A 24,116-nucleotide genomic window follows, 5' to 3' on the forward strand; every position below is an offset into this window, starting at 1 on the left:
GAAAACGTCCACCTCTGTGGAAAGAAATTACAGAATGCTGATTGCATTGAGCAGTGTGCCACCTGCTGCACAAAGTACTTCAATGCACAGGGTGGAGTGACACTGCACATGAACTATACATGGCATCACATTTTTCAGTCATAGGAAAGTGGTGTTCTATGTACGGTGAAGGTCAGGTCCAGTAAGTGTTAAGTTTAAGGTGAGTGTCTAGTGAGCGTCCGATGAGGGTCAGGTTAATGGTGAGTGTCTGGTGAGTGGTGTCAGGTGATTTGCAGGCGAGTGGCAAGTGCCTGATAAGCAATGAGTGCGAGTGTCTCGTTGGTGGTGAGTTACAGATGACTGGTGACTGTTGGGTGAGTGTACGGTGATGTTCAGGTGCATGGTGAGTTGTGTGACCAAGAGGAAGAGGGGTGGGCCCATTTGCGGGTTGAGTTGGGTCTATGTGGTCATGGTGGGAACAATTGGTGAGATTCACCCCATCCAGAGAATGGGCTGCCATTTAGTTTGTATATAATAGATGACAAAATGATCAATTATGCTTTGAAAGATATCCCCGGGTGTCTATTTAATTTTATACATTAAAATATATTTACTACATAAACTATTGAACAATGATAAAAAACTGAATACAGAGGGAAACAAAAAGTAGAATTTTTTTTATAGAAAATAAATCCAACTGTATACACAAATCTCAGTACTGCATACACATTGCATGAATTGTAATAGTTATTGAATGCGGCACACATCTTACGCACTTTATCATAACCGCAGTTGTGTGTTCTCGTACACACGTGGAGAGCACTCTTTATCTTGAGCTCTATCCAGGCCCAATGTCCCCCGAGGATGTGTAGAATTCAGTGGAAATATTCCCTGTTATCTATTCTTTTCATTATTTTTCAAACCATCTATCTGCTCTAATCTTGTCTGTTCAGCCACACAGATGCCATTCCATATGCCATGTGGATATGTTGTCTTTTATGTGCCTTGCACAAGGTGTTCCTTTTAAGGAGCTGAGAATGTAATTGCTGCTGTGCGAGGTAGAATAATCACGTCTTTTATTAACGCAGCCCAGTACTTTCATTTTGAAGTAAAAAAAAATCCCACAATTGGATTAGGTGCTGGGGTCTCGCAAATTTTTTTTTAGAGGATGGGAGCACAATTATTTCCAAAGTCTTTTGGGCAAGATTTTTCAGGTTATTAGCACCTAAAATTTTACATTTATTGTCCAGGAAAATGTCAATGAATATCCAAGTTCCTAAGTTTCCTCCGATATGTAAAACGCTCACTCATAGGGTTGGTCAAATGTCGCAGTGGTGAGCATTCATGAAAATTAGGAATCACCATCGTCATGATGAAGTCGAAGTGAATTTCCTGCTCAATCTCCCGTTTACAGCCCTGAAGCCAGTGGTGAAAACGTCCACTTTCCTACAGTGGGGGCTAGCCGATCCATAAGACAACCACTCACTAATTTGTTTTTAATTGTTATTCACTCATTCCAATATGCTGGCCAGCCTGCTGCCCATTAGCGAAACAACCCGGTGACATTTCGTTGCTCACATTCTGAAGCGCGTGTGCCTCACCATTGAGGCCAAAGCGTTACCCGTTTAACGCTCCGTTTCTTGCCGTGCGAGATGAATAAACTCACGTCGAGCCGCACGAACGTGTCTCGTGGAGTGCCAGATATCTGCAGGGTCCCTCGGAAGAAAGCTGGGAGCCACGGTTGCAAGGGGACTTTGGTCCACTTTGCCTTCTCCAGACTACAAACCAAGAAATCGGGTACACACAATTGAAATGAAAAAGGGAAAATAAAAAAATATCAGCACACACACATCACTTTGGTGTTCAAATAGCGAGGCTAAGTTGGCTTCAAACAAATGATAATTATCTGGCTAACTGATTAAACATTTACAAAAGGAAGAACATGGGCAATAAAGCTAAAAAAGGACACACATCAAAGGACATGCTCATAAATACAGTGATCTTCTTTGGTTCTTTCGGTAAAGTCACGTAGAATGAGAATAGAAGAATAAATTGATGAAATAAAATAACACAATAATATTCTCACGACGTTTCGGCCACAACACAAGCGGCCTTCATCAGGTGAAGGGACGAGACTGTCTGGAGGACAGCGCTGGAGTGAAAAAGCCACGCTCAGATCGCGACCTTCTCACACAGCTTAAAGGTCGCGATCTGAGCGTGGCTTTTTCACTCCAGCGCTGTCCTCCAGACAGTCTCGTCCCTTCACCTGATGAAGGCCGCTTGTGTTGTGGCCGAAACGTCGTGAGAATATTATTGTGTTATTTTATTTTATCAATTTATTATTCTATTCTCATTCTACGTGACTTTACCGAAAGAACCAAAGAAGATGAATCCTTGCAGTCACGAAAGCTTTAAATCGAAATACAGTGATGTTTATGCACGACCAGTGCTTAATTTCAGCCAGAACAATCCAAAATGCTGCCACTGTTAAGTTATCAATTATAGTGCCATGATTTAGAGAGTGAAATTTGATCTATTATGGATAAGTAATTCACGTTTTTTTTTCCTTCCCAATCCAGATTCGATGGTGCTACAGGATTACTCGTTATCGGCAGCTGTGGTACCCATTAGCAACCACAACAGTCTAGAACGCCGTTCCATGAGTTACTTTGGCACGCCACAACCATCTCACCTCATATTGTCCTCATGATAACGACATCATTGTACCTGATATTCCGATATAACTATGAACGTGATCATAGGATTATATGGTACAATAATGTAGGATTTTAATGGATAGGCGTGCTTTGTACTATAGTGGTAGTGCCAATGCCGATAAGCCCTACTCCAAAGCCAGGCAAGCAGCATTCTGGAGAATATCGAGTGATAAATTAAGCCCTGCCTCTGAGTCATATTATCTGCAGGACAAAAATGATCTGTGAAAACTCTGAGAATGACCCTGTGGATAATGGGATCCACGAAGTTCCGCTCCACAAATCGCCGTGGATAACGTTCTAAATTCGTCGTTGGCTGGGTTTATGTTCACGATTTGATGCATGTCAGAACACATAACACTGCTGATATCCGCAGTTCGATTTTGAGCAGTCAACCAAAATTAAACCAGGTTCTCAAGTGGAGATAACTTAATTGTCTTAACTTAATAGCAAGATTTTTACAACATCTAATAAAAACATTTTTTTACACTTTAGTTGACCTTATTTAGCTCCAAGTACTTCAATTTTACAATATCGAATTGATATACGGCAAAGCACTGGTGGTACGTGCTTGGAACCCAACACTGTGGAGGCAGTGAGGGTTGGTGGATTACAAATTCGTTAAACTCCCTCCTCGTGGGCTACGAGCTTCCCTTCTCCTGGCTTTCCAGGGTACCGTGGCAGTACAGCAAGTGGACCACTACATTGCTATCTCTACGGGGAGTGCTACCCCGCTCACACGCGCTGGTTTTCTCTGGGTACTCTGGCTTCCTCCAATTTGTATAAACACTCCCTAATAGGGTTGGCCAAACATCCCCAATATAGTGCCACAGAGTTTGGCAGATTGTTGCTGCCAATATTGGTTGGTTTCCTTCGTTTTGAATAATTGTCTCTCTCCCGAGACTGAAAGAAGACCACCTAGTGTTGTGTAAGAGAGGCCTACAGAAGTGATCCCATAAGTACTCTCGTTGAGTTTAGTATAATTCATAGCCTTCTGTCTTACAAAGAACCCTCCGAAGAACGTGAATAATGATGACGCCATTGGAGATATAACAAAATTAAAAACCTGTTAATGAAATCTTGTTTCATCTCCATCGGGTATATTTTAAACTCTTCCAGAGGCTTTTCATCCAGTGTTAAGTTTCCAGTCAATCCTGAAGCAAACATCGATATGTTAGGTCATATATACACGAGTTTGCAAACCTTGCCAGCAATACATATTTTAACATACGAATACAAAGGCAAAGTCTCCCTTTATTATAATAGACTAACATTGCGAATGCATTTAGCGAGCACCAATTAAGGCAGGGCTACTGCATAAGGAGGTGGGTGAGGTCACCAACACTTTTGTCTGCCCAGTAATGATGTTAGCAACGCTGAATCACATCAGCGCATACTTATATTTGTTGGAAGTCAACCAAAGACCAAGCTCAGGTTCATACTTTTTTTTATAAATATTTCACTGGTGTTGTACGTCGTCAGGAATCAAACCAGTGTCACCAGGGTGGCAGTGCAGTATGCCAACTATGTTATCTCCACTTTCTATAGAACTAGTTCAAGTTGATTTTGTTTACCCACGTGAGAATTTAAGAAACTCGGATGGTCTTTTTCCTGATGTCGAACGCTTGTGTTGCGATCGAAACGTCGTAGTTTTTAGTTATTTTTTGCTATTTTCTTTTAACCTTATCTGCGTGACTTTACCGAAAGACCCAAATAATATGAATAGGATAGTCTCATTTTGCAGGGATGATCTGAACAGGCAGAGATATTCTACAATGCACACATGCTGCCACGGTGTACAGGTTAGCACACTGGACTTGCATTTCATAGGTTTCCAGTGTCATTTGATCCCCCGGCATGGCAGTTGAAACAACGGTGCAAGTTTCTTAACACCCCCCCCCCCCCACAGTTGAGATGAGCACACCGCAGCCAATCGGGAGGTTGCATGTGGTGGGGGTAAAACGTGGGTATTCTCCCACTTCTTCCAAGACGCCTGGCCAATGTGAAAGAGTCGGCCAAGTGCACTGTGGAGGAACCCTCACAATGGAGGCCATTCCAGCGGTAGTGGCATGAGCGAACAATTGCAGAGCTGCCCCTTTATCTTTGTCTTACTATAAGACAAGCTCAGGATCTAAGAGGCGCACATGTGGTATCCTTGAACACTATGCCACCGGATGGCATTGCCTTGTATTTACGCTGGATATACGATCTCACTGAAGGGGAATACACTCAAACATAGTGGCAGCTCACACTGATTTGTATGTTTAAATAAGCAGCGGTCACAGGGCTGCTCATGTACTTGCTGCACACACATTTGCACGTGAAGGTTAATATGTGAGACAAATTAACCTGCAATTGAATAGAACAAAACAGTCAAGCAACCAGCGTATTTGTCCCTCGGAGAGAGAGAGAAAGAACATGCAATGTATTTAACGTGTATCCATGGCACAGAGGTCACAATGTCTCGCCAACTCGCTCAAATGAGATGCACCATGTAATTATTTTAATCCCTCTTTATCTTACAAAGCTGTTTCCATCGCAACCAAATGCTCTGCACACTAATTTGTTAAGCTGAGACCGTTGCATATCACACTCGACATAATAAGCCATTCAAGGCAAATTTAAATAAGTAGTAATATTGTCTGCGTAAAACTATAATTTGTATTCATTTTTCGATTAAGCAACAGTTGCTTAGCATATTTTAATTTGGTTACATTCATCATCTTTTACCACTTAGATTACCACTCTTAACTCCATAAACTATATTTTGTTAGTGATCATTATCAACAGCCATGATCAATCCACTCCTGAATAAGATCTTCCTCACATCGTTGTTTTTCCCCCCCAATGGTCCTACAATTCCATAATCCATCTTCCCCCGGATCATGAGGTGATATCATCATCCCATGTCCGTGGTTGACATCCTATTGAGTGTGTTGCTATTCTATCACCAGTCTTGTTCAATAAGCCGTCATCCCTTCCAGCGATGTGTTACTCCCAATCCCACTTACATTTATTAATATTCAACATGTCTCTATTGAGCTTGCTTTCTGATACACTCTTCTTCCTGCCTCTCTCTGCGTAAATCCAAGCGTGCACCGCCCCATGTTTCTTTGCGTGTTTTGTCTTTAATTCCACTTGTTTTCTAGGTGTCCATGTTTCCGATCCACATATCATCGCAGGCAACATGCCCGGATTAAAAATGAAAGTTTTTTGGCAAACTGATTGATCGATTTTTTAAATTACATTTTTCAAAAGCATTTCAACCTGCTATCACTCACCTCTTTATTTCCTCATTTTAATCCAGATCTGCCAGTTGATGAAGTTAACTTTAAAACAAACGTCTATGTTCAAACATGGTAATATGTACGTATGTTGAATTTCTTTCGCACCATACGTAGACAACCGTTCGAATCAGAGGTGTGTATCTTCATCCTATCTCCATTCCGCAGAATTACAACTGAAACATAAGGTCCTTAATTGATAAAAATTGGTTGTGAGAAATTGTCATTAACTTAACAGAGAGCTGAGACAAGAATAATTGTCATCATTCACACAATTAATTTGTTCTGCTATGTTGGGTGGCGGAGGGTAACACGACAAACATTTGGCCATATGATTAACCAAAAATAATGTCGACATCATAATCGTGGCTGTGAGACAACTACGTGCCAAGAACTAAACAAAATAAATTGATAAAGGTGGACTCAGACAGGCTAGGAGGAAGAGAGCAATAAAATAAAGCTCAAATATAAAATGACATGAATGGAGTACCGTGTGCTTGCTGTTTCAGAGATGCAGTGAGGAGACATCAGAAGCAGTCCTGCCCTGTCAAGTCACACCCTCTGAAATAGTACTTTGGCACGTAAAATGCCGCATTGCCAACAGGGAGATCTAGAATACATATTCTAGATTTAAAGCTTTCGTGACTGCAAGGATCCATACTCTTTGGTTCTATTGGGTAAAGTCACGTAGGTAAAACATAAAACAACAAAAAAAAAGCTCTTAAATTCCCTTTTCACACCATCAATAGGGAAACTACCTCCCCCCCCCCACCGCGCCAAGCGGCATGTGCACTTGCATGTACACCACTTCTATGCTAAGTCGGGCAATCAAATGCTAATTTTTTATGCTAATTCCTTTGTCAAGGCACCTTGTATCCTCGCACACAGCTTAAAGGTCGCGGTCTGAGCGTGGCTGTGTTCCACTCCAGCGCTGTCCTCGAGACAGCCTGATCCCTTCACCTGATGAAGGCCGCTTGTGTTGTGGCCGAAACGTCGTGATTTTTTGTTGTTTTATTGTTTACCTACGTGACTTTACCGAATAGAACCAAAGAGTATAGAATACATATGTTTACCATGTGACGCAACTTGGATATCATTGGTGAATAAATGATAGTGTAACAAATAATACTGTTCTTTGTTTTGGGCTGTAAAATAATTAGTCATAGGTTGTGATTAATGATTATATAACATTCCATGATTAATGTTACATATATTATTGATATCATTATCGTGACTAACTTTTCATATTCTTGAACGTATTTTCACTTCTCATTGTCTAATGTGACTGAATTGGTTCTAAATTTCTACCTACTTGACATATCACATGCAGTGACATTTTGTATTACAAGTCTACATATTAAGAAAATAAAGTATATATTGTGACGCAGGAAAAAAATACGTGCAGTGTAATTACACCATAAAACTATTAAGACAAAGTAAGTGGGCTGGGGCATAACAAGTCAATTGGAGGGATGATCGTGGATCTTCATGAAAAATAATGGAGTAATAGCCAAGAGATGGAACACATTCTCGAGGAGATGGAGCAATGATGTCAATTCAGTTCATGTGCAGGTGGATTGCTAAGTCTCAGGATCAGAGAAGGTGCCTTGTGGAGGCTTTCATCGAGCAGTGGATTGACGATGGTTGTTATTTATAGAAAATATCATGGAATCATACTGTGCAACAGTGCAGTTGTGCATGGTTGGAATAACATAAAAAAGTCACAAGACCCTTGTTGAACACCTACTGGTATCATCGGCTTAGACCTTCAAACAAATTGCACCTGAAATCCTTTAGCAGGGCACAAGAGGGGGCATGAATGATGGGAGGGCAGATGAAAGACTTTTTTCAAAGTTGCATGTAAAATGCAGACCAACCTTTCCTTTGAGTGTCAAGGTTCAACCCATAGTTGACCCGGCCTCTGTTCTCCACCAAGAAACTCAGCGTCGACTTTTCCTGCCGTGAAAAAAGGAGACTGTGAAAATGCAGTACTCAGCAGTTCCCCGTCAGGGGGTCGGCTTGCCTTCATGAAATAACGCGAGGAATAAGGATTCGCATATACCCCAGCAGTTCACATCTCAATCATTCCAATGCCCAACTATAATTTGATTCTTCAGTCTCGGGGACCACACTGATAATAGCTGTGGCCTGTGCGGCATAAGGTGATACTTGGAAGGGGGCATTAGGCTGTTATTGGTTATTCCAATTAACCCTTTAATGTTCCGAGACGTCTGTAAGTTGCAAGGTGGGTCCCGTTCACCGTTGAATCTAGGAACGTGCAAGCGGTTAGCGTTAATTTCATTGACAGGCATAGCGCTTTAAAGCTTTTGTGACTGCAAGGATTCATCTTCTTTGGTTCTTTCGGTAAAGTCACGTAGAATGAGAATAAAATGATAAAGTAAAACAATAAAATTCTCACGACGTTTCGTCCCGACAGGTTGTTCCTTTCACCTGAAGAAGGCCACTTGTGTTGTGGCCGAAACGTCGTGAGAATTTTATTGTTTTATTTTATTATTTTATTCTCATTCTACGTGACTTACCGAAAGAACCAAAGAAGAAGAGGCATAGCGCTGTTGTTTTAAAGGACACTGTAGTCACCGCAGAGAATTGTAGTAACACGACCTCACTCTGTGATAGCTGTGCCACATACCCCCCCCTCCGCATGGCCTTGTGGGAGCCTCGGTAGCAAAAGTTATTTTATTTTTTCTTCCAGTTCTGTTCCGATGACCTATGTGACATCATCGGAAAGGCTAAGCAATTTGCCTGTAATTTTCTAAAATAGGACTGTAATACCGGGACACACAGCCTATTCTTTTTTTTTTATAACATCACATGTTTAATGTCCACTGTGATTCAGATGGTGCGTGACTTTGGTTAATACGCCCGGAGTATCAACTCAAGTGGCTAGGGGCTCTAAACGCAAACGTCTGCAACAAGCACTATAGCAGCTGCTAGTGCTTACATGTACACAATTCTGTAAACACATTTACACTAGTTCTCTAATCTTTTCATTGGCTACCAGTCAAATTCCGAATGGAATTTAAGATAATGCTATTAACCTATAAGGCTTTAAAAGGACGAACCCCACATTGCTTGCAGGAACTAATACATTGATATATTCCATCAAGGTCCATAAGATCTTCTGATCTCCAACTACTCAGCAGTCCCAATTCTAGGTTTCACTCTTTTGGTGATCGGGTTTTTGTTTGCGTGGCACCCAAACTATGGGACGCTTTACCACTTGAAATCAGGCAGAGTCGGTAGATATATTGAAGTCTGCTTTGAAACCCATCTCTTTAAAGTGGCCTTCCCTCTTTTATTCGGTCGGGTGTCCTGGTTCTGTTTTTTGTTTCCTGCTCGTCATGCATTGCACATTGGAATTCTAGAATGGAATGCACGTTATAAATTTCAATTATTATAATTACCAAGCGGCAAACAACCGCTCGGCTGTGTCACGACCTCATGGGAGAAGTGCGTTTGTTTAATCAGGAGAAATTATAAGTAGAAAATAGACTCATACCTTTACATCTGGGATATCTGCAGACACCCTCACGTAGTCAAGAAATCCTTGAGATTTTGAGTTCAAAAAAATCTGCGTGAGAAAATGAAAACAAACATGGAAATGTGAGTGTTTTCTTAAATAATTATCTTCACATTGTGACAGTGAAGAGCTACAAACTGCTCTGTTGCGCTCCAAAATATCCTCGCACTGCAATGGGCATCTAAGGGTCATACAAGGCACAGCAAGTTCTATAACACAAACACGTTGCTTTCTGGAGCACTTATTTTTCAAGAGAGATTACTCTTTTGCTTGTCTTTTTTTAAAGGTCATGTGCTGATTTTTTTTTTACTGTAGGCCACTGCATCGTAGACTCATCACCCAAATCCCAAATATTTGCCAACAACCACATTGAGAAATGTAACTGCCACCAACTGACCATTCTTACGAATGTCAACATTGCAAGCAGCTCATCTCACTGGGCTCATGTACACTGCAATCCTTTTGTAAATATCTTGGAGGAGGGACTCTGCACCCCTCTGTGGATCGTCAGGGTTAACTGAGCATGCTTCACCACACGAGTCAGGGCGGGCTGAAGTCAAATAACCAAACATTACAATACAATGTTATCCAATTCTGTCTACAACTCTGCAGTAACACAAGTTATACGAAGATATATTCGTTTTGTATTCAAACAAATAAATTAAACTTAAATAACATCAAGAGACAAAAAGGGAACTGCGCGGATTAGAGAACATATGCAGGTTAATAAAAGCATAAGCATCCAAACTTAAGAAATTTAAGTAGGGTCTGGCAGAACACGTCACTATAAGGGAAGAGGGCTTATCGTGAGGAATAATAATGGAGTGGCAGCCAAGGAACAGAACGCATCTGAGAGGATATCAACCAGAGAGGTGCAGTGATGATATCGGCTCGTGTGCAGATGTTAGGGAGATTATGAAAAAGGCACGATAATGGAAGGTGGCAGCGGTTAAGGCGGACTTCACCAAGCAGAGGATTAACCATGGCCGATGATCATGTTGACTTTACTGTAGTCCCTCGTTATTCACGACCTTGCTATCCGCGATTTTGGCTATCGGCGATTTTGGCTATCCACTAATCGCATCTGGAACTCTGCACGACTGCATCGATATAGAGAAAAAGAACGTGTTGAGATAAAGCGATGAGAGAGAATGTGATGAGTTAAAGTGATGAGATAAAGTGATGACAGCGAAGGTGATAAGAGATGCGAGAGACTTCTCGAAGCTTTAGAAGCATCTGCAAACATTGTGCGTACGATGTTCGTAGGCCGATATTATCCACGAAATTTGCTGTTCACGAGCATCTCCGGAACATTTCCCTCGTGAATAACGATGGAAAACCGTATGCAAAAATATGCACACAAGTGTTTTCCCCAAATACAAACTAGGCAGTCTCACCAAACACGAAATGAATTGACATTCAGATGTATGAGGAAATAGTGTACTTCACTTTACCCACCACTGACCCTGCAGTGGACCAACTGGTTGATGGCTTATGATGGGGTAAAGTGGAGGTGTTCCTACTGTTTATATTGTTTGATTTATATAGAAATGAAAGGTGGAATTACTTATACTGTACTGAACTAATTTTGGAGTGCGGCTTTTTCTAACTGATCCTATCTTTCCCGCATTGCAGAGAGATGAGCTCAACATGAGAAAACAGTTCTTCTTTTTCTGTTGTATTGGTTTATGAAGAACAACTCTTAGAGGCTCACTAGGAAATAAATGTATCCATTATATTGCTTTGTCTGAAAGTGTGTGAATTGTAGATACACCACCACCTTCAAGTTTATATTTGGGACAGTGCGAAGTTACGCGGTCCAGGGCTTGGAGTTCATAGCTGCAGTTGTGCACAGGAGTCCCTTTGCTTTTCTATTTGTGCACTATATCCGAATATTCCGTGGTTTGTGCGGATACAGAACACATACCGACTTTCTAAATAATGCACTGATTAATACGAAATATATCATTGAATTATGTATAGGAGCTTTTGTTCCCACAAACAAAGAAGCCATCTAATTTAATATGTCCTCAAATGCTAAGAGCAATCTCTAAGCACAAGGCACCCTCCTCCCCACATTGTGTCCTTACCAGAGGCTGGGTCACTGCAATGTGCTCCTGTACTAGACCAATTAGGATGCCCAAATGAGTAATGCAATAAACTTCAGAATATAATAAATAAATAGGTATTTGGCAAGCTTACATAGATGCGGATGTGGACAGACAAAAGAATATGATAAAAAGGCCACTATAAAAATTAAAAATTGACTATTTTCTCCATTTAAAGTGCACATAAATGTGTGTACATGTGTGTGCATGTGTGTGTGCTCGCTAACAGCACTTGCCCCTACAGTCTGTTAAGGCTATATGGGGGATCTTTTTTTATCTTTGTGCATGTGTGTTTGCATGTATTGTCGGGAATTATATCAGTGGTCAGCTTAATGTGCTATGAACCAAGCAACCCGAGTTTGATGTTCAACCACGGAAAACAATGATTACACAACCGGGTCTGGGCTAGCCCCTAGGCCGACTCAGCCTTAATTAATACCTGGTGCGGTATATAAATAGCATGGTGGTGGCTATCCCAACCCATTGTGCGCCATTCCGGCTTGAAATGGTGCTTGCTAACATAACTTTCTCCAAAGGTCGTATGGGTGTCCTTTTCAATACACTTGTGTGCGCATGTATGCGTAAATCTGTGTGCTTGTGTGTATGGGGAGCAGTCGTTTAGTGGTTATCGCATTGTGTTATGAACCCAGCGACTCAAGTTCGATTCCTGATCTTGATTAACATTGGTGAAGTATACCTGAACCAGTCCTGAGCCTCTCCTAGGTCAAGTCAGCCTCAATGCAGTACCTGGTGCAATGTGTAAACATCACCACTAGGGAGACAAAGGCAGTCGAACATGGTGCTGGCCACCACCCCCTTGTGTGCCATGCAGGCCTACATCGGTGCTCGCCAACAGCACTTGCCCAACAATATGTTAAGGCTAAAGGGAGGATCTTTGTCTTCGTGCATACATGTAAAAAATACTCACTGAGTTTCAGTATTCTTTTCTTTATGGACCTGCTTTGAATATTTTATCAATTCCTTCAGGGATATTTTTTTGACATTGAATATAACTAGGCAGCTTGGAGAAACCAAAACTTATGGGGGGATAACAAAAAATTACGTAGCCATAGGTCAGCAACATCGTTTCTGTACTACCTCCTCCTGGAACTTTACTGACCTGCAGGTAGACCTCACGCATATGAATCCATGTCCAATTCAGCAACCACATTTTAAATGCAATGAGCTACAGGTGTCTGCCACCACAACTAGAAAACATTTCATTTGCACTTTCATACAACAACTCACAGCCACAAATGGCTTTCATATATATTTTAACTGTATAGAATTGTTTATTTTCATGTTTACCTTTCTAATGGCACTTTGGGTGGCAAATTTGTGCCAGAAAATTGCCACACGTTGACACAAAAATATTGTACTTGACATGGCCATCTGAACCCTGCGTAATTTTTCTTTTAGTTTTCAGATGATGACGAGACAATGCTCACCTGCGCCCGATCATGCACGTTCAAGTTGGACTTGAGCAAGCCTCCATGACGGATTTTCGTCTCGTAGAGCGCATATCCATAGGACTGGCCATTCCCATCATTGATTGGGAATTTCTCCATGTTCATCGGAAGAGCAGAGTGTATCGGCTGGAGATATCACATGCACACAATACAGTATTATTATTATGCATTAGTCACTGGGTAGCAATGCGATTACAGTCCTCGACTCAAATGAGAAAGATTGCGAGTTCAAATCCTGGTCGAGAGTCGACTCTGTTCATCATCCCTGTAGGGTTGATAATATCCGTACCACTTGTGTCTCATATATACGAGCCTCTTCCATAGCAATGTGTAAGTTCTACCACAGGCTCAGCACCACCAATGGATTTGAGCCCTCACCCCACGTTCAGTTTGCATGCACAGCATCATAGCATATCACAACCTGTAGATTAAAAACTATCTTACGTGTAAAGGTGCAATTTGCCCTGACATGTCGCACTCGCGCCACTCCTGGCAGAAGGCCCTCTGCTAGAGGGAGTTCTAGAGAGACTCTCTCAAGGGAATTTATAGCTCAGTAGTTCTCAACACTTTTTGGGCCACTCTACCCTCTTGTTGAATTTTGTTTCAACTGAATACGCCCCCTCCCTTTGCCTGACCCAACATAGTTCTGAGAAGCACATTTATAAATAATTAACATAAATATTTTAACCAATTTCACATTTTGTGAGGTATCCTAACTAGCGAGTGACTGCAAGCGAATAACAAAAAAAATTAAACGGACGCTCAGCATGCGTGACGCAATTTGTCCGTGCTCACTGGTTATTCTAGGAAACCACATTGTTTACAATAATTAAGTTGTGAGAGGTATTTTATATCGTTCTCGGTTACCAAATGAATATAAATGTATCGTAGTTATTTTATATATACAGATTTATATATTATTTATTCACCAATGACTCTCATGTATGATATAATTTCACACATTTGAAATCACCTGACATACCCAGAGGTCCGCGTATCCCCGGTTGAGAACCAGTTTTAGTTTACTATACTTTACCACACCACACACAACTTGCCAATCGACTGTGGTGTGTGTACCCAAGTATACTGATGGAGGAACAGAGGTGGAGGGATTTTAGAAACCTGGGCCATTGTTTTAATTGCAACGCTGAAAAAACTAATGAAATCAGCGACCTCTGGATTGCAAGTACAGAGTGTGCTAACCATTACACCACTGCAACATCCAATAACCTTACAGAGAACACCAAAATTACCTGAAAAGGTTAATCTAAGATTCCGTCATTTTGTCGTGACTTTTAAATTATTTTGCGAAAGGCTTCATTTTCAGCAGGTGCTTTGCAAGGATTCATCTTCATTGGACTAAATTCCCCATCTCACACTTGATTTTGACCAGCGTTTTCTCTCTTTGCCTCTCACTTACCAGGGACGCTCATACTCAATAAACCCTCAAATGTCACGAAATCCCATGAAATGTCAGAGAGCTCATATCAAACACAATCCATCATTTCACAAAAGATCCAGAATCAGATGTAAGCACTAGAAGCGTCTGAAAAATTTATCCACGGTACAGATACTGGGCTCTGTGCACGTGTGCTTGTGTGTTAATTTGAATCTGAAGCTCACAACTATAAAACTGCAGGTAGACCCTCGCACCAGATGGGAAATGTAGCCTTACGACATATTGCTAACATTCGTTTTCACATTTTCTAGAGTGGCACGATGGATGATTTTGTTATTTTATTGCCGTGATTATTTCCGGCAATGTCAAAGAGGTCAGCTAATTGGCAGAGCCCAGCAATGACACCCAAAAAAAATGAAATGATCCCCAAGCACTTGGGAACACTCAGCATCGAATTTTTTTAAATGGGCTCTACTCCCATCAAGAGGTTCCACCTGCACGAACTGATTCAATCAAAGGATCAAACAGGAATCCAGTGTGTCCTGCAGGGGCTTTGTCCATCATTACCGGGAGCATTTGCATTTTGCCCGGCAACCTTATGTATATCAAAACCATCACAGCACTGCTTCTGAGAGTGATGCTGTGCTTTGTAAGAGTTATTCTGGTTTTTTTTTTTCAAAGTCCACTAATTTCACTCCATTATTCATCTTACTCCAAAGGCAATTGCGATATTTGTTTTCCCCTTTAACTTGTATTGCTTTGATTGGCAATCTAAGATACATTTTTGCTTCAGGTGTTGAATGCAACTTAACCAATTGTGCTACCCCACTGTGCATATAATGTGATCCCAATCTCATGCCAGTGTTTCCGTAAAATGAGTCGTGTCCTAACGGTCAAACTAAATGCCATCGTTTGTATATAATGTTGCACACAACAGTGATTATATTCACATTTGTTTTTTACGAAGTAGAAATAAATGTCCTTTTAGGTTTATAGTACATTTTCATAAATTATTCCTTAAATGTATTCACGTCACGCATGCCATATCGCTGCGATTGGCTGAAATGAGATCGTGTGGGTTTGACGGAATTGTCAATGTCTCTGCAGTGAAAGAAATTGCTCCGTCCATTTGTTTTTAGTGGAAACACAACATGCGCTGAGATACAAACCCAAAAAGGGTTTTCGATTTAATTGTTTTAAATGACCGTACGTATATAGTAACAAACTACTTTATGGATTTCATTTATTAAAAAAATAATGCCGTAATTGTCCAGGGGATTTCAGTTTTTTCAAGGGCAGACTATTATTTTATTAATCGTCTATGTCCAGTTTGAGCAGGGCAGTGCCAGCGATACGGTCTTGGGACAATCTATTATCAAATTGGAATTTAAGTAGGCAACAACACTTGCATTCTCAGCAATGTTAAAAAAAAGACAAAACGTTTATTCCAATGTTCACATTCAACATAAAGTGTTGCGCAACACTTTTAGACAACACAAATAAGTCTGTCATTATGCAAATGCAGCCCAGCAGACCCTTAATTAACAAGGGATCAGGACAGGACATTAAAGCAGCCACCATTTTGTGACTTCAAATCCTGGTAGGAGGTTGACAGCCCATCATCCATCAGGGGTCGATACAATGAGTACCACAGGAATGTGGAATTTCCAACACTGGCTCAGAACTACAGTATAAACAGCAGATTAACACTGCCTCAATGGTTACTTCAGCAAGAAATCACCTCAACTCTTTTTTCCACATGTTGGACAAGGAAAATATTCTCCCGGGCACAGCAATGAGTAGTCCATCAGCTTCATTAATAATATTCAATGAATGTAAGCTCTGCACAGATTGCTGTGTGTGTTGCACCTTTCCAACGAGCTCCAGGGAGCTCCACAGAGGCAAGTATTCGTTCATGGCGACTATTCCGTAGGCAGCCTTGTGTGTAGGTGGCGGAGGGTCGATGAGTTTCAGATCTGTGAACAACAATGTCCGGTTACAAGTGAAGCACTGCCGATAGAATGATGATGATGACGAAGACCATGATCAGAAAATGCATTTGCGATTGCGTTTGTGTATCCGTCTGCGATGCGCCAGCAGCCTCCGTTACCTCCATCGAGGTGCCAACAACAGCGGTCTCAAAGAGTTAAACATATACAAAAATAGTGACGGACATAATGTACTCATCAGGATGGTTTAAAACCAACAATAGGGCCCAGGTTGATTACTCAAAGGGCAAACAGGGCTCACTATTAAGAACTGAGAGGTCAATTTATAAATAGACTGACACTTTCCATCGAATATGCTTTTTGTTCAGCTAAAAGAGCATCTCATATGCTCAAGGATCCAAATTTCACCACGTGCGTCACAAACTTTATGAGGCCATTAGATTTTCAGTACTCTGCAATGTTTACCTACCACAGGCGCATGCTGACGACAATCATTCTCAATTCATTTGTAATTGAAGCCGTCTACGGTTTGTGAGAACGTGGGCCGTTCCCTCGAGATAACGATGAACATAAATTGTGGAGAATGGTTGCGGTTGAAGGCGTTTCTTGCACCACATGGGATGCCGCTTCTGATGCCGAGTCTCTTCTCCGAATCGCTCACAACAGTTGTCAAGGGTTTCAAACCTTTCCTCTCCACTGCCACCAGCAGCAATGGGGACAAACACAGCAACGGAGGCAGATTTTTTTTTTTTACCGGGCTACATTTGCCAGCTTTGACATCTGCTTGAAGACATTTAAGATCCCATGACAGTTTTTCCAACAGTATGCCATTGCATTTGGGTATCGGGGCCAAATTAGCCACCTGTCACGAAGTTACGTTCCAACACCCCAAAAATATAATTGTAAGCAAGCTACATGTTGTATAATTGAGCCGAACTATACTTTGAACACATATTTTGGAGAATGCAAATCTGTCAACGAAAACTGGTTCCGATACGTAATTCAGTTAGGCAGTTTATGTTTAAAAGTCAATTACTGTACCGTATTACCATGCTCAAACTAACATGCAGGGGTGCTCGTCTTTGTTGGTGGCTCTAAGTGAAGAACGGAGATTTAAATTCGTATTGTGGCTGGCCAGTCTTTCCACGCAAAAAAATCGCTCTCGATTCAGAGTTAATTGCTGGGTTTGACCACGTAACAATCTGGCCAAATTAGCATTGAAACACCCTCCACGAATTAAACGGTCTTCTTGTACAAGTGCTGAACGTGCCAAATATTAATGTTTCAGCCAAGTTCTCACATACAAATCTGGCAATTAGATATGGTGGTTTGCTTGCAACTGCATCAAGCATCATCCGGTAAATCCAGGAAGTCCGAGAAATTGTCACCTGACCCGGCTTCTTAAATAGGTGTCATGATATCGTAAGAGAAATACATCGAATTTAAACTACATGTTAACGATACAAATTAATGTATGATAACTTATATGGGTAAATCGATTATGAATATAATTATGCTTGGGAAAACCTACATGCTAAGTGAATCGAGTAGTACTCATTTTATAACCCGAGAGGCAAGTTGGGCCAAGCTGACCCATGACCGCGAGTTGAACTCGTACACCTTGAATTGAGACTGGTGCACTATGCCTCAGCACCATCCAGACAGATAGCCTTATCTGGATCTACCCATAACCCCTAACTTTTAAAGATGGTGGAATCTGCCATAGTCAGCTCGAAGAACGAAATGTAGTTCAGTTGTTTGACATATAAACTATGTTTTATTTTTAAATATATGTCAAATCATGATTGATTAGCACAGCCCCAATGGCACAAAACACCCAAGTGGCCAACAAAAATAGCCAGCACTATTGAAGGTGCAATAGACAACAGATAAACAGATAAAACATTTATTGAATTGAGCAAGAACGGAAATTGTGTACAATCTCCCCAAAAGGCATTGCCGTATTCACAGAGCGCCGATTCCAGAAACGCAGTAAAGTCACTGCAACCAACAAATGTACAGCAGGTGTTGCCACTCCGCAGGGATATTTTATCAGCCAACTTCAAGGCACTCGGGGTGAAACTTTGGTTACAAAAGCATAGGGACAAAATGTTTTGCTTGCAGAATATCTTCATATTTTCATATGAAGGTCTGTCTAGTGTTCCTAATGCCCCAAAATTGCTGTGAAACTTTAAATTGTGTTGCTGTCTAATCAGAAGAGAACAGGTGTTTTTGCGCAAGCAAATTTCACATCACGAGCTGCCATATATTGCTTTTGAGTCCTAATATAATGCACACGTATAGAATTAGAACACACCAGTGGAATCGTATGCAAATAACAAAGTAACGAAAGGAAGGCAGATGTAAAATTGCTACTAACTTGCATGTACCAGTGCCCTGTCACTGAACACAGCCAATAATGAGAATGGTGGTGCAACATCAGCTTAATCCAGGATGAGCACAATAAAGCAGATGGGGTTTGAGTGCTTTTTAAATGTGTGTAAAGTCTCAAAGGACTGAACGCTTGCTGGGAAGAAATTCCACAATGGACAGATCTTAATCGGGGAACTGCCAACATATTTTATGCTGGTGGGTGGGACGAGCCCATTTCTTGACGATCAAATAAACCATCTGCGTGTGTATAATGGGATAAGCACGACTTTTTTTCATTTAAGAGCATAATAATAATTAAAAGTCTGCATGACGGGAGTATTTTAAAAAATATATTTGCACAGACATTAAGGGACTGCATGTGATTTCAAGTTTAACGGAACTCTACAGCCCACCAAATGCAATTTGCTCAACTGTGCATAGTGACATCGGTGATGTCAATGTATGGTGCCGGCCTGAGAGGGCCGTGGCGTGCGATGCACCGTCATCGCGTACACCCCCTAGGCAGGTGTGGTACCAGCCCTAGTGGGGCTTGGTGAGCGCTGGGATAGCGTGGGCACCACGCACAGCATGCAGTGCGGGCTCCCACAAGGGAGAGTGGGAGAGTGTCAGCCCGGGGGCAGGGTTGCCCCGGGCCATGGCACACTGACTCTGGTTGACCCCGTAGACACGTGATCCGGAGTGTCCACAGAGAGGCCCCCAGGTGGGGGGTGGGGCTCGGGGGTGATCACGTGTCCGGGGAGAGCTCTCGAGAGGGATTGAGAGGGAGCTAGAACACTCGAGAAGGTAGGCGGGGCGAAGGGCGGAAGGAGCCCTGACCCGGGGGGGGGGGGATATAAGGTGGGTCCCTGAGAGGGACCGGGGTCGCTGCATTCTACAAGCTGAAGCTCCATGTCTACAACCTGGAAGCTCTACAGTGAGGGAAAAAAGTATTTGATCCCCTGCTGATTTTGTACGTTTGCCCACTGACAAAGGAATTATCAGTCAATAATTTTAATGGTAGGTGTATTTGAACAGTGAGAGACAGAATAACAACAACAAAATCCAGTAAAACGCATGTCGAAAATGTTATAAATTGATTTGCATTTTAATGAGGGAAATAAGTATTTGACCCCTCTGCGAAACATGACTTAGTACTTGGTGGCAAAACCCTTGTTGGCAATCACAGAGGTCAGACGTTTCTTGTAGTTGGCCACCAGGTTTGCACACATCTCAGGAGGGATTTTGTCCCACTCCTCTTTGCAGATCTTCTCCAAGTCATTAAGGTTTCGAGGCTGACGTTTGACAACTCGAACCTTCAGCTCCCTCCACAGATTTTCTATGGGATTAAGGTCTGGAGACTGGCTAGTCCACTCCAGGACCTTAATGTGCTTCTTCTTGAGCCACTCCTTTGTTGCCTTGGCCGTGTATTTTGGGTCATTGTCATGCTGGAATACCCATTCACGACCCATTTTCAATGCCCTGGCTGAGGGAAGGAGGTTCTCACCCAAGATTTGACGGAACATGGCCCCGTCCATCGTCCCTTTGATGCGGTGAAGTTGTTCTGTCCCCTTAGCAGAAAAACACCCCCAAAGCATAATGTTTCCACCTCCATGTTTGACGGTGGCGATGGTGTTCTTGGGGTCATAGGCAGCATTCCTCCTCTTCCAAACACGGCGAGTTGAGTTGATGCCAAAGAGCTCCATTTTGTCTTCTTTGGTTCTTTCGGTAAAGTCACGTAGAATGAGAATACAATAATAAATTGATAAAATAAAATAACACAATAAAATTATCTCAGATGTTCATTGACAAACTTCAGACGGGCATGTATATGTGTTTTCTTGAGCAGGGGGACCTTGCGAGCGCTGCAGGATTTCAGTCCTTCACGGCGTAGTGTGTTACCAATTGTTTTCTTGGTGACTATGGTCCCAGCTGCTTTGAGATCATTGACAAGATCTTCCCGTGTAGTTCTGGGCTGATTCCTCACCGTTCTCATGATCATTGCAGCTCCACGAGGTGAGATCTTGCGTGGAGCCCCAGGCCGAGGGAGATTGAAAGTTGTTTTGTGTTTCTTCCATTTGCGAATAATCGCACCAACTGTTGTCACCTTCTCACCAAGCTGCTTGGCAATGGTCTTGTAGCCCATTCCAGCCTTGTGTAGGTCTACGATCTTGTCCCTGACATCCTTGGAGAGCTCTTTGGTCTTGGCCATGGTGGAGAGTTTGGAATCTGATTGATTGATTGCTTCTGTGGACAGGTGTCTTTTATACAGGTAACAAGCTGAGATTAGGAGCACTCCCTTTAAGAATGTGCTCCTAATCTCAGCTCGTTACCTGTATAAAAGACACCTGGGAGCCAGAAATCTTTCTGATTGAGAGGGGGTCAAATACTTATATCCCTCATTAAAATGCGAATCAATTTATAACATTTTTGACATGCGTTTTTCTGGATTTTCTTGTTGTTATTCTGTCTCTCACTGTTCAAATAAACCTACTATTAACATTATAGACTGATCATTTATTTGTCAGTGGGCAAACGTACAAAATCAGCAGGGGATCAAATACTTTTTTTCCCTCACTGTACATCCTACGAGGCATCAACACGTGGTCGGGGACCCGAGTGAGGGGCCAACCCTTCGTAGCTGTAACGCCTACGTATAGTGTAGTTAGCTGGGTGGTCACCACCCTAGGCTGTACCTGGTAAAGGGGCAGTTACCCCTTTGTGTTAGCGAGTTGATGTTACATTTGAACAACGTCTGTGACTCAGTTGGACTCACTACACATTTGTATTAATGAATGTACATTTTCTTTAAATATTAGCCATTAACATTATTTTAATTTCAAATGTATTACTTCTGGAGATTATCAACAGCTAATAATTTCTGAAATTGTTAACCACTTATCCTTCCTCTCCTTAAGAAACATTTTCATTATCCCATATTTATTGCATTAATTTTTTCGTTTTATGTTTGGCAATTTCCAAACATGACACTCGAACAAAATGACACCACTTTCTAAATACACCTCAGGGTATTTGATCAGATGATACACACTGGTCAATTCCATAAGAACATTATTGGACAGCTGCTGCAATTGAATGGTCTTTCTCGTCTCGTGAAAACTGCAGCAGACCACTGGCGTATCATATAAATAGAAAAACAAAACAAAGTTACACTTACTGAACTGAGTCATCAGTAGTTGCCTTATCTTCTTGTACTTGGGTGTATAGTCTCCAGCTTCTGACAGTGGTGCATCGTAATCTGCAATTGCAAATGGAACAAGGCATTGCGTTACATTCGTTTGATGTTTTTGTTAGTATTGGTGATAGTTTAAGGAAATAAACAATAGAACTTTGGGTCAAAGGATATGTGTGCCATAGCACAGCAATGTTCAACAATGTATTTCATAACATAAGAGAGATTTGGAATTCTATTTATTGACAACGTGAGCATTTTACAGAATTAATATCAAACAGACAATTTTAATATATTGGCACATTTTTAATTTATGAATACAGTGAGATAAATTGAAGTGTTTTTCTGCACATGCAAATCATCCAGGTGGTACTAATCTATGTTAAACATCCTAGCCAATGATGGAAATTACACATTCCATGGGTAGGGGCAAGTTATTCCCATAGGAAAAAAACGTTCAAGTAGTTCAGCGGGGCTAAACAGCAGTAGACAACATAAATATTGACATTACATCCTCAGAGAAGCAGCAAGCAATATAATTATTGACCTGCCAATCGGAAAAAAAAAACAAAAAATGTGTGCAATCAGGCTACAAGGCCTCACGAGAAATTACGTAAATCGGGAATAACACAAAGGGAGCATCAACCAACATTTTGAATGTTTCCATGCACATTTTTTTTATTATTTGTTTGTGGGGCTTTAATACCTCCCAGTTACATTCCGATGATGCTATGGACACCGTCTCATTATACGAAGACGTTCAAGTGTGGAACGCTCGCAGTGAGCAGTGCATCACTCTGCTAGAGAACCGCACAAAGAGGACCATGTCACCCGACTAGTGTGCACCTATGAAACACCTTCAATTGCCACCTTCCCACATGCCCTGCAATAGCGTTTCATGTCAAACAAGAGCTGGAATGTTTCACATTTTAAGGGACAATATTTATTTCTTATTTCTATTGTCGTCTTCTGTGAGGGATTTTATATGTATTATAGAATGAGACAATGCACTCACAATACCATTGTTCCTGGCCTTTGTTATCGATTAAGAGGCATTCGACTGGGTGAAATTTGATGCAGTCACAAAGCAAGGTGCAATTTGAACATTTTTTTAAAAACATTACATTTACAATTTACAATGGGGATCGTGTGGGTTACAGGACATAAATCACAAGACAATGTATCTCAGTGGGCTCTTGCCTGGATAAATTGTCAACCACAAGGCAATGAACTCCAATGGGATCTCAGTGAGTTAAAGTGAAGGATGTGAATCACATGACATGGTTAATCTCAATGAGTCACAGGGAGGAACCTGGTGCAATGTGTAAGCATCGGTTTTGTGTGCTGCCGCTGCAGCGGAGCCGCTCCGTCGGGGCCGTACTCACCGCCGTGACGCCGCCACCGGGGAGTAACGACGCCGCCGCTGTGCGCCCTCGCCGCCCCCCCCCCCACATGAATACACGCACACCCCACACACGCATGCCCCACGTAGGGCCCGCGGGGTGGGTCACCTGGCCAACAGGTTTTCGTCCAGAAACCCCTAATGGGATCGAGCTTCATGGTTTCCTGCGGCCGAGGAATTGTGCGACCTACCCCCGAGGCTGACCAGCACCGCGGCGCCGTGGCCTGATATTATAATTACATAGTCACGGCAGGGGGCTGTAAAGCCACCGCGGAAGAGATCACACACACACGGCACGGGGCGTGGGAACAGCGATACGCCTTTGTGATAGGTAGAATTAGGGACCCCAATAACAACGGGACAGGAGCATTCCGACATCTGAATGGACAAGGCAGCACGGGGTGTGGAAACAGCGGAACGCTTTTGTTATAGGTGAGATTACGAATCCGAATGTGAAGGGGACGAGAATAACTCAGCTCCCGATTGGGCAAAGAGCACGGGTGGATGAACGAGAGCACCACGGATAGGGTGGATAAAATACGGAGGCTTAGGGTAGCACCAGAGTTCTTCTTCCAGTCATCGAGGTCCACGGAGCAGGAGAGTCAGCCGTTCAAGACGTCCGTGTGACGAGCTTCAGCGTAGCTAGGCTCAACCCCCTACGGAAACGACCCACAGCCTCGCCCGTCTACAGCTTTCAGCGCAGCAGAG

At 42.1% G+C, this 24,116-nt stretch overlaps 1 protein-coding gene across 7 annotated transcripts in view; it reads right to left on the reverse strand.

The window, feature by feature from the left end:
• Nucleotides 1-24,116, reverse strand: part of GLB1L2 (galactosidase beta 1 like 2) — a 71,275-nt gene that overhangs the window by 20,148 nt on the left and 27,011 nt on the right. For all 7 annotated transcript variants that reach the window (XM_032964403.2, XM_032964402.2, XM_032964401.2 and 4 more), the window contains 7 exons: nucleotides 21,992-22,072; nucleotides 16,364-16,470; nucleotides 13,075-13,221; nucleotides 9,498-9,569; nucleotides 7,855-7,933; nucleotides 3,760-3,847; nucleotides 1,646-1,757 (listed from right to left, as the gene is read on the reverse strand). In XM_032964403.2, coding sequence (XP_032820294.1) covers nucleotides 1,646-1,757; nucleotides 3,760-3,847; nucleotides 7,855-7,933; nucleotides 9,498-9,569; nucleotides 13,075-13,221; nucleotides 16,364-16,470; nucleotides 21,992-22,072 — 686 coding nt within the window. The remainder of the gene's footprint in view (nucleotides 1-1,645; nucleotides 1,758-3,759; nucleotides 3,848-7,854; nucleotides 7,934-9,497; nucleotides 9,570-13,074; nucleotides 13,222-16,363; nucleotides 16,471-21,991; nucleotides 22,073-24,116) is intronic.

The sequence above is a fragment of the Petromyzon marinus genome, chromosome 32, assembly GCF_048934315.1.
Source record: "Petromyzon marinus isolate PM22_M1 ecotype Great Lakes invasive population chromosome 32, UKy_Petmar_22M1.pri1.0, whole genome shotgun sequence".
Lineage (NCBI taxonomy): Eukaryota > Metazoa > Chordata > Hyperoartia > Petromyzontiformes > Petromyzontidae > Petromyzon > Petromyzon marinus.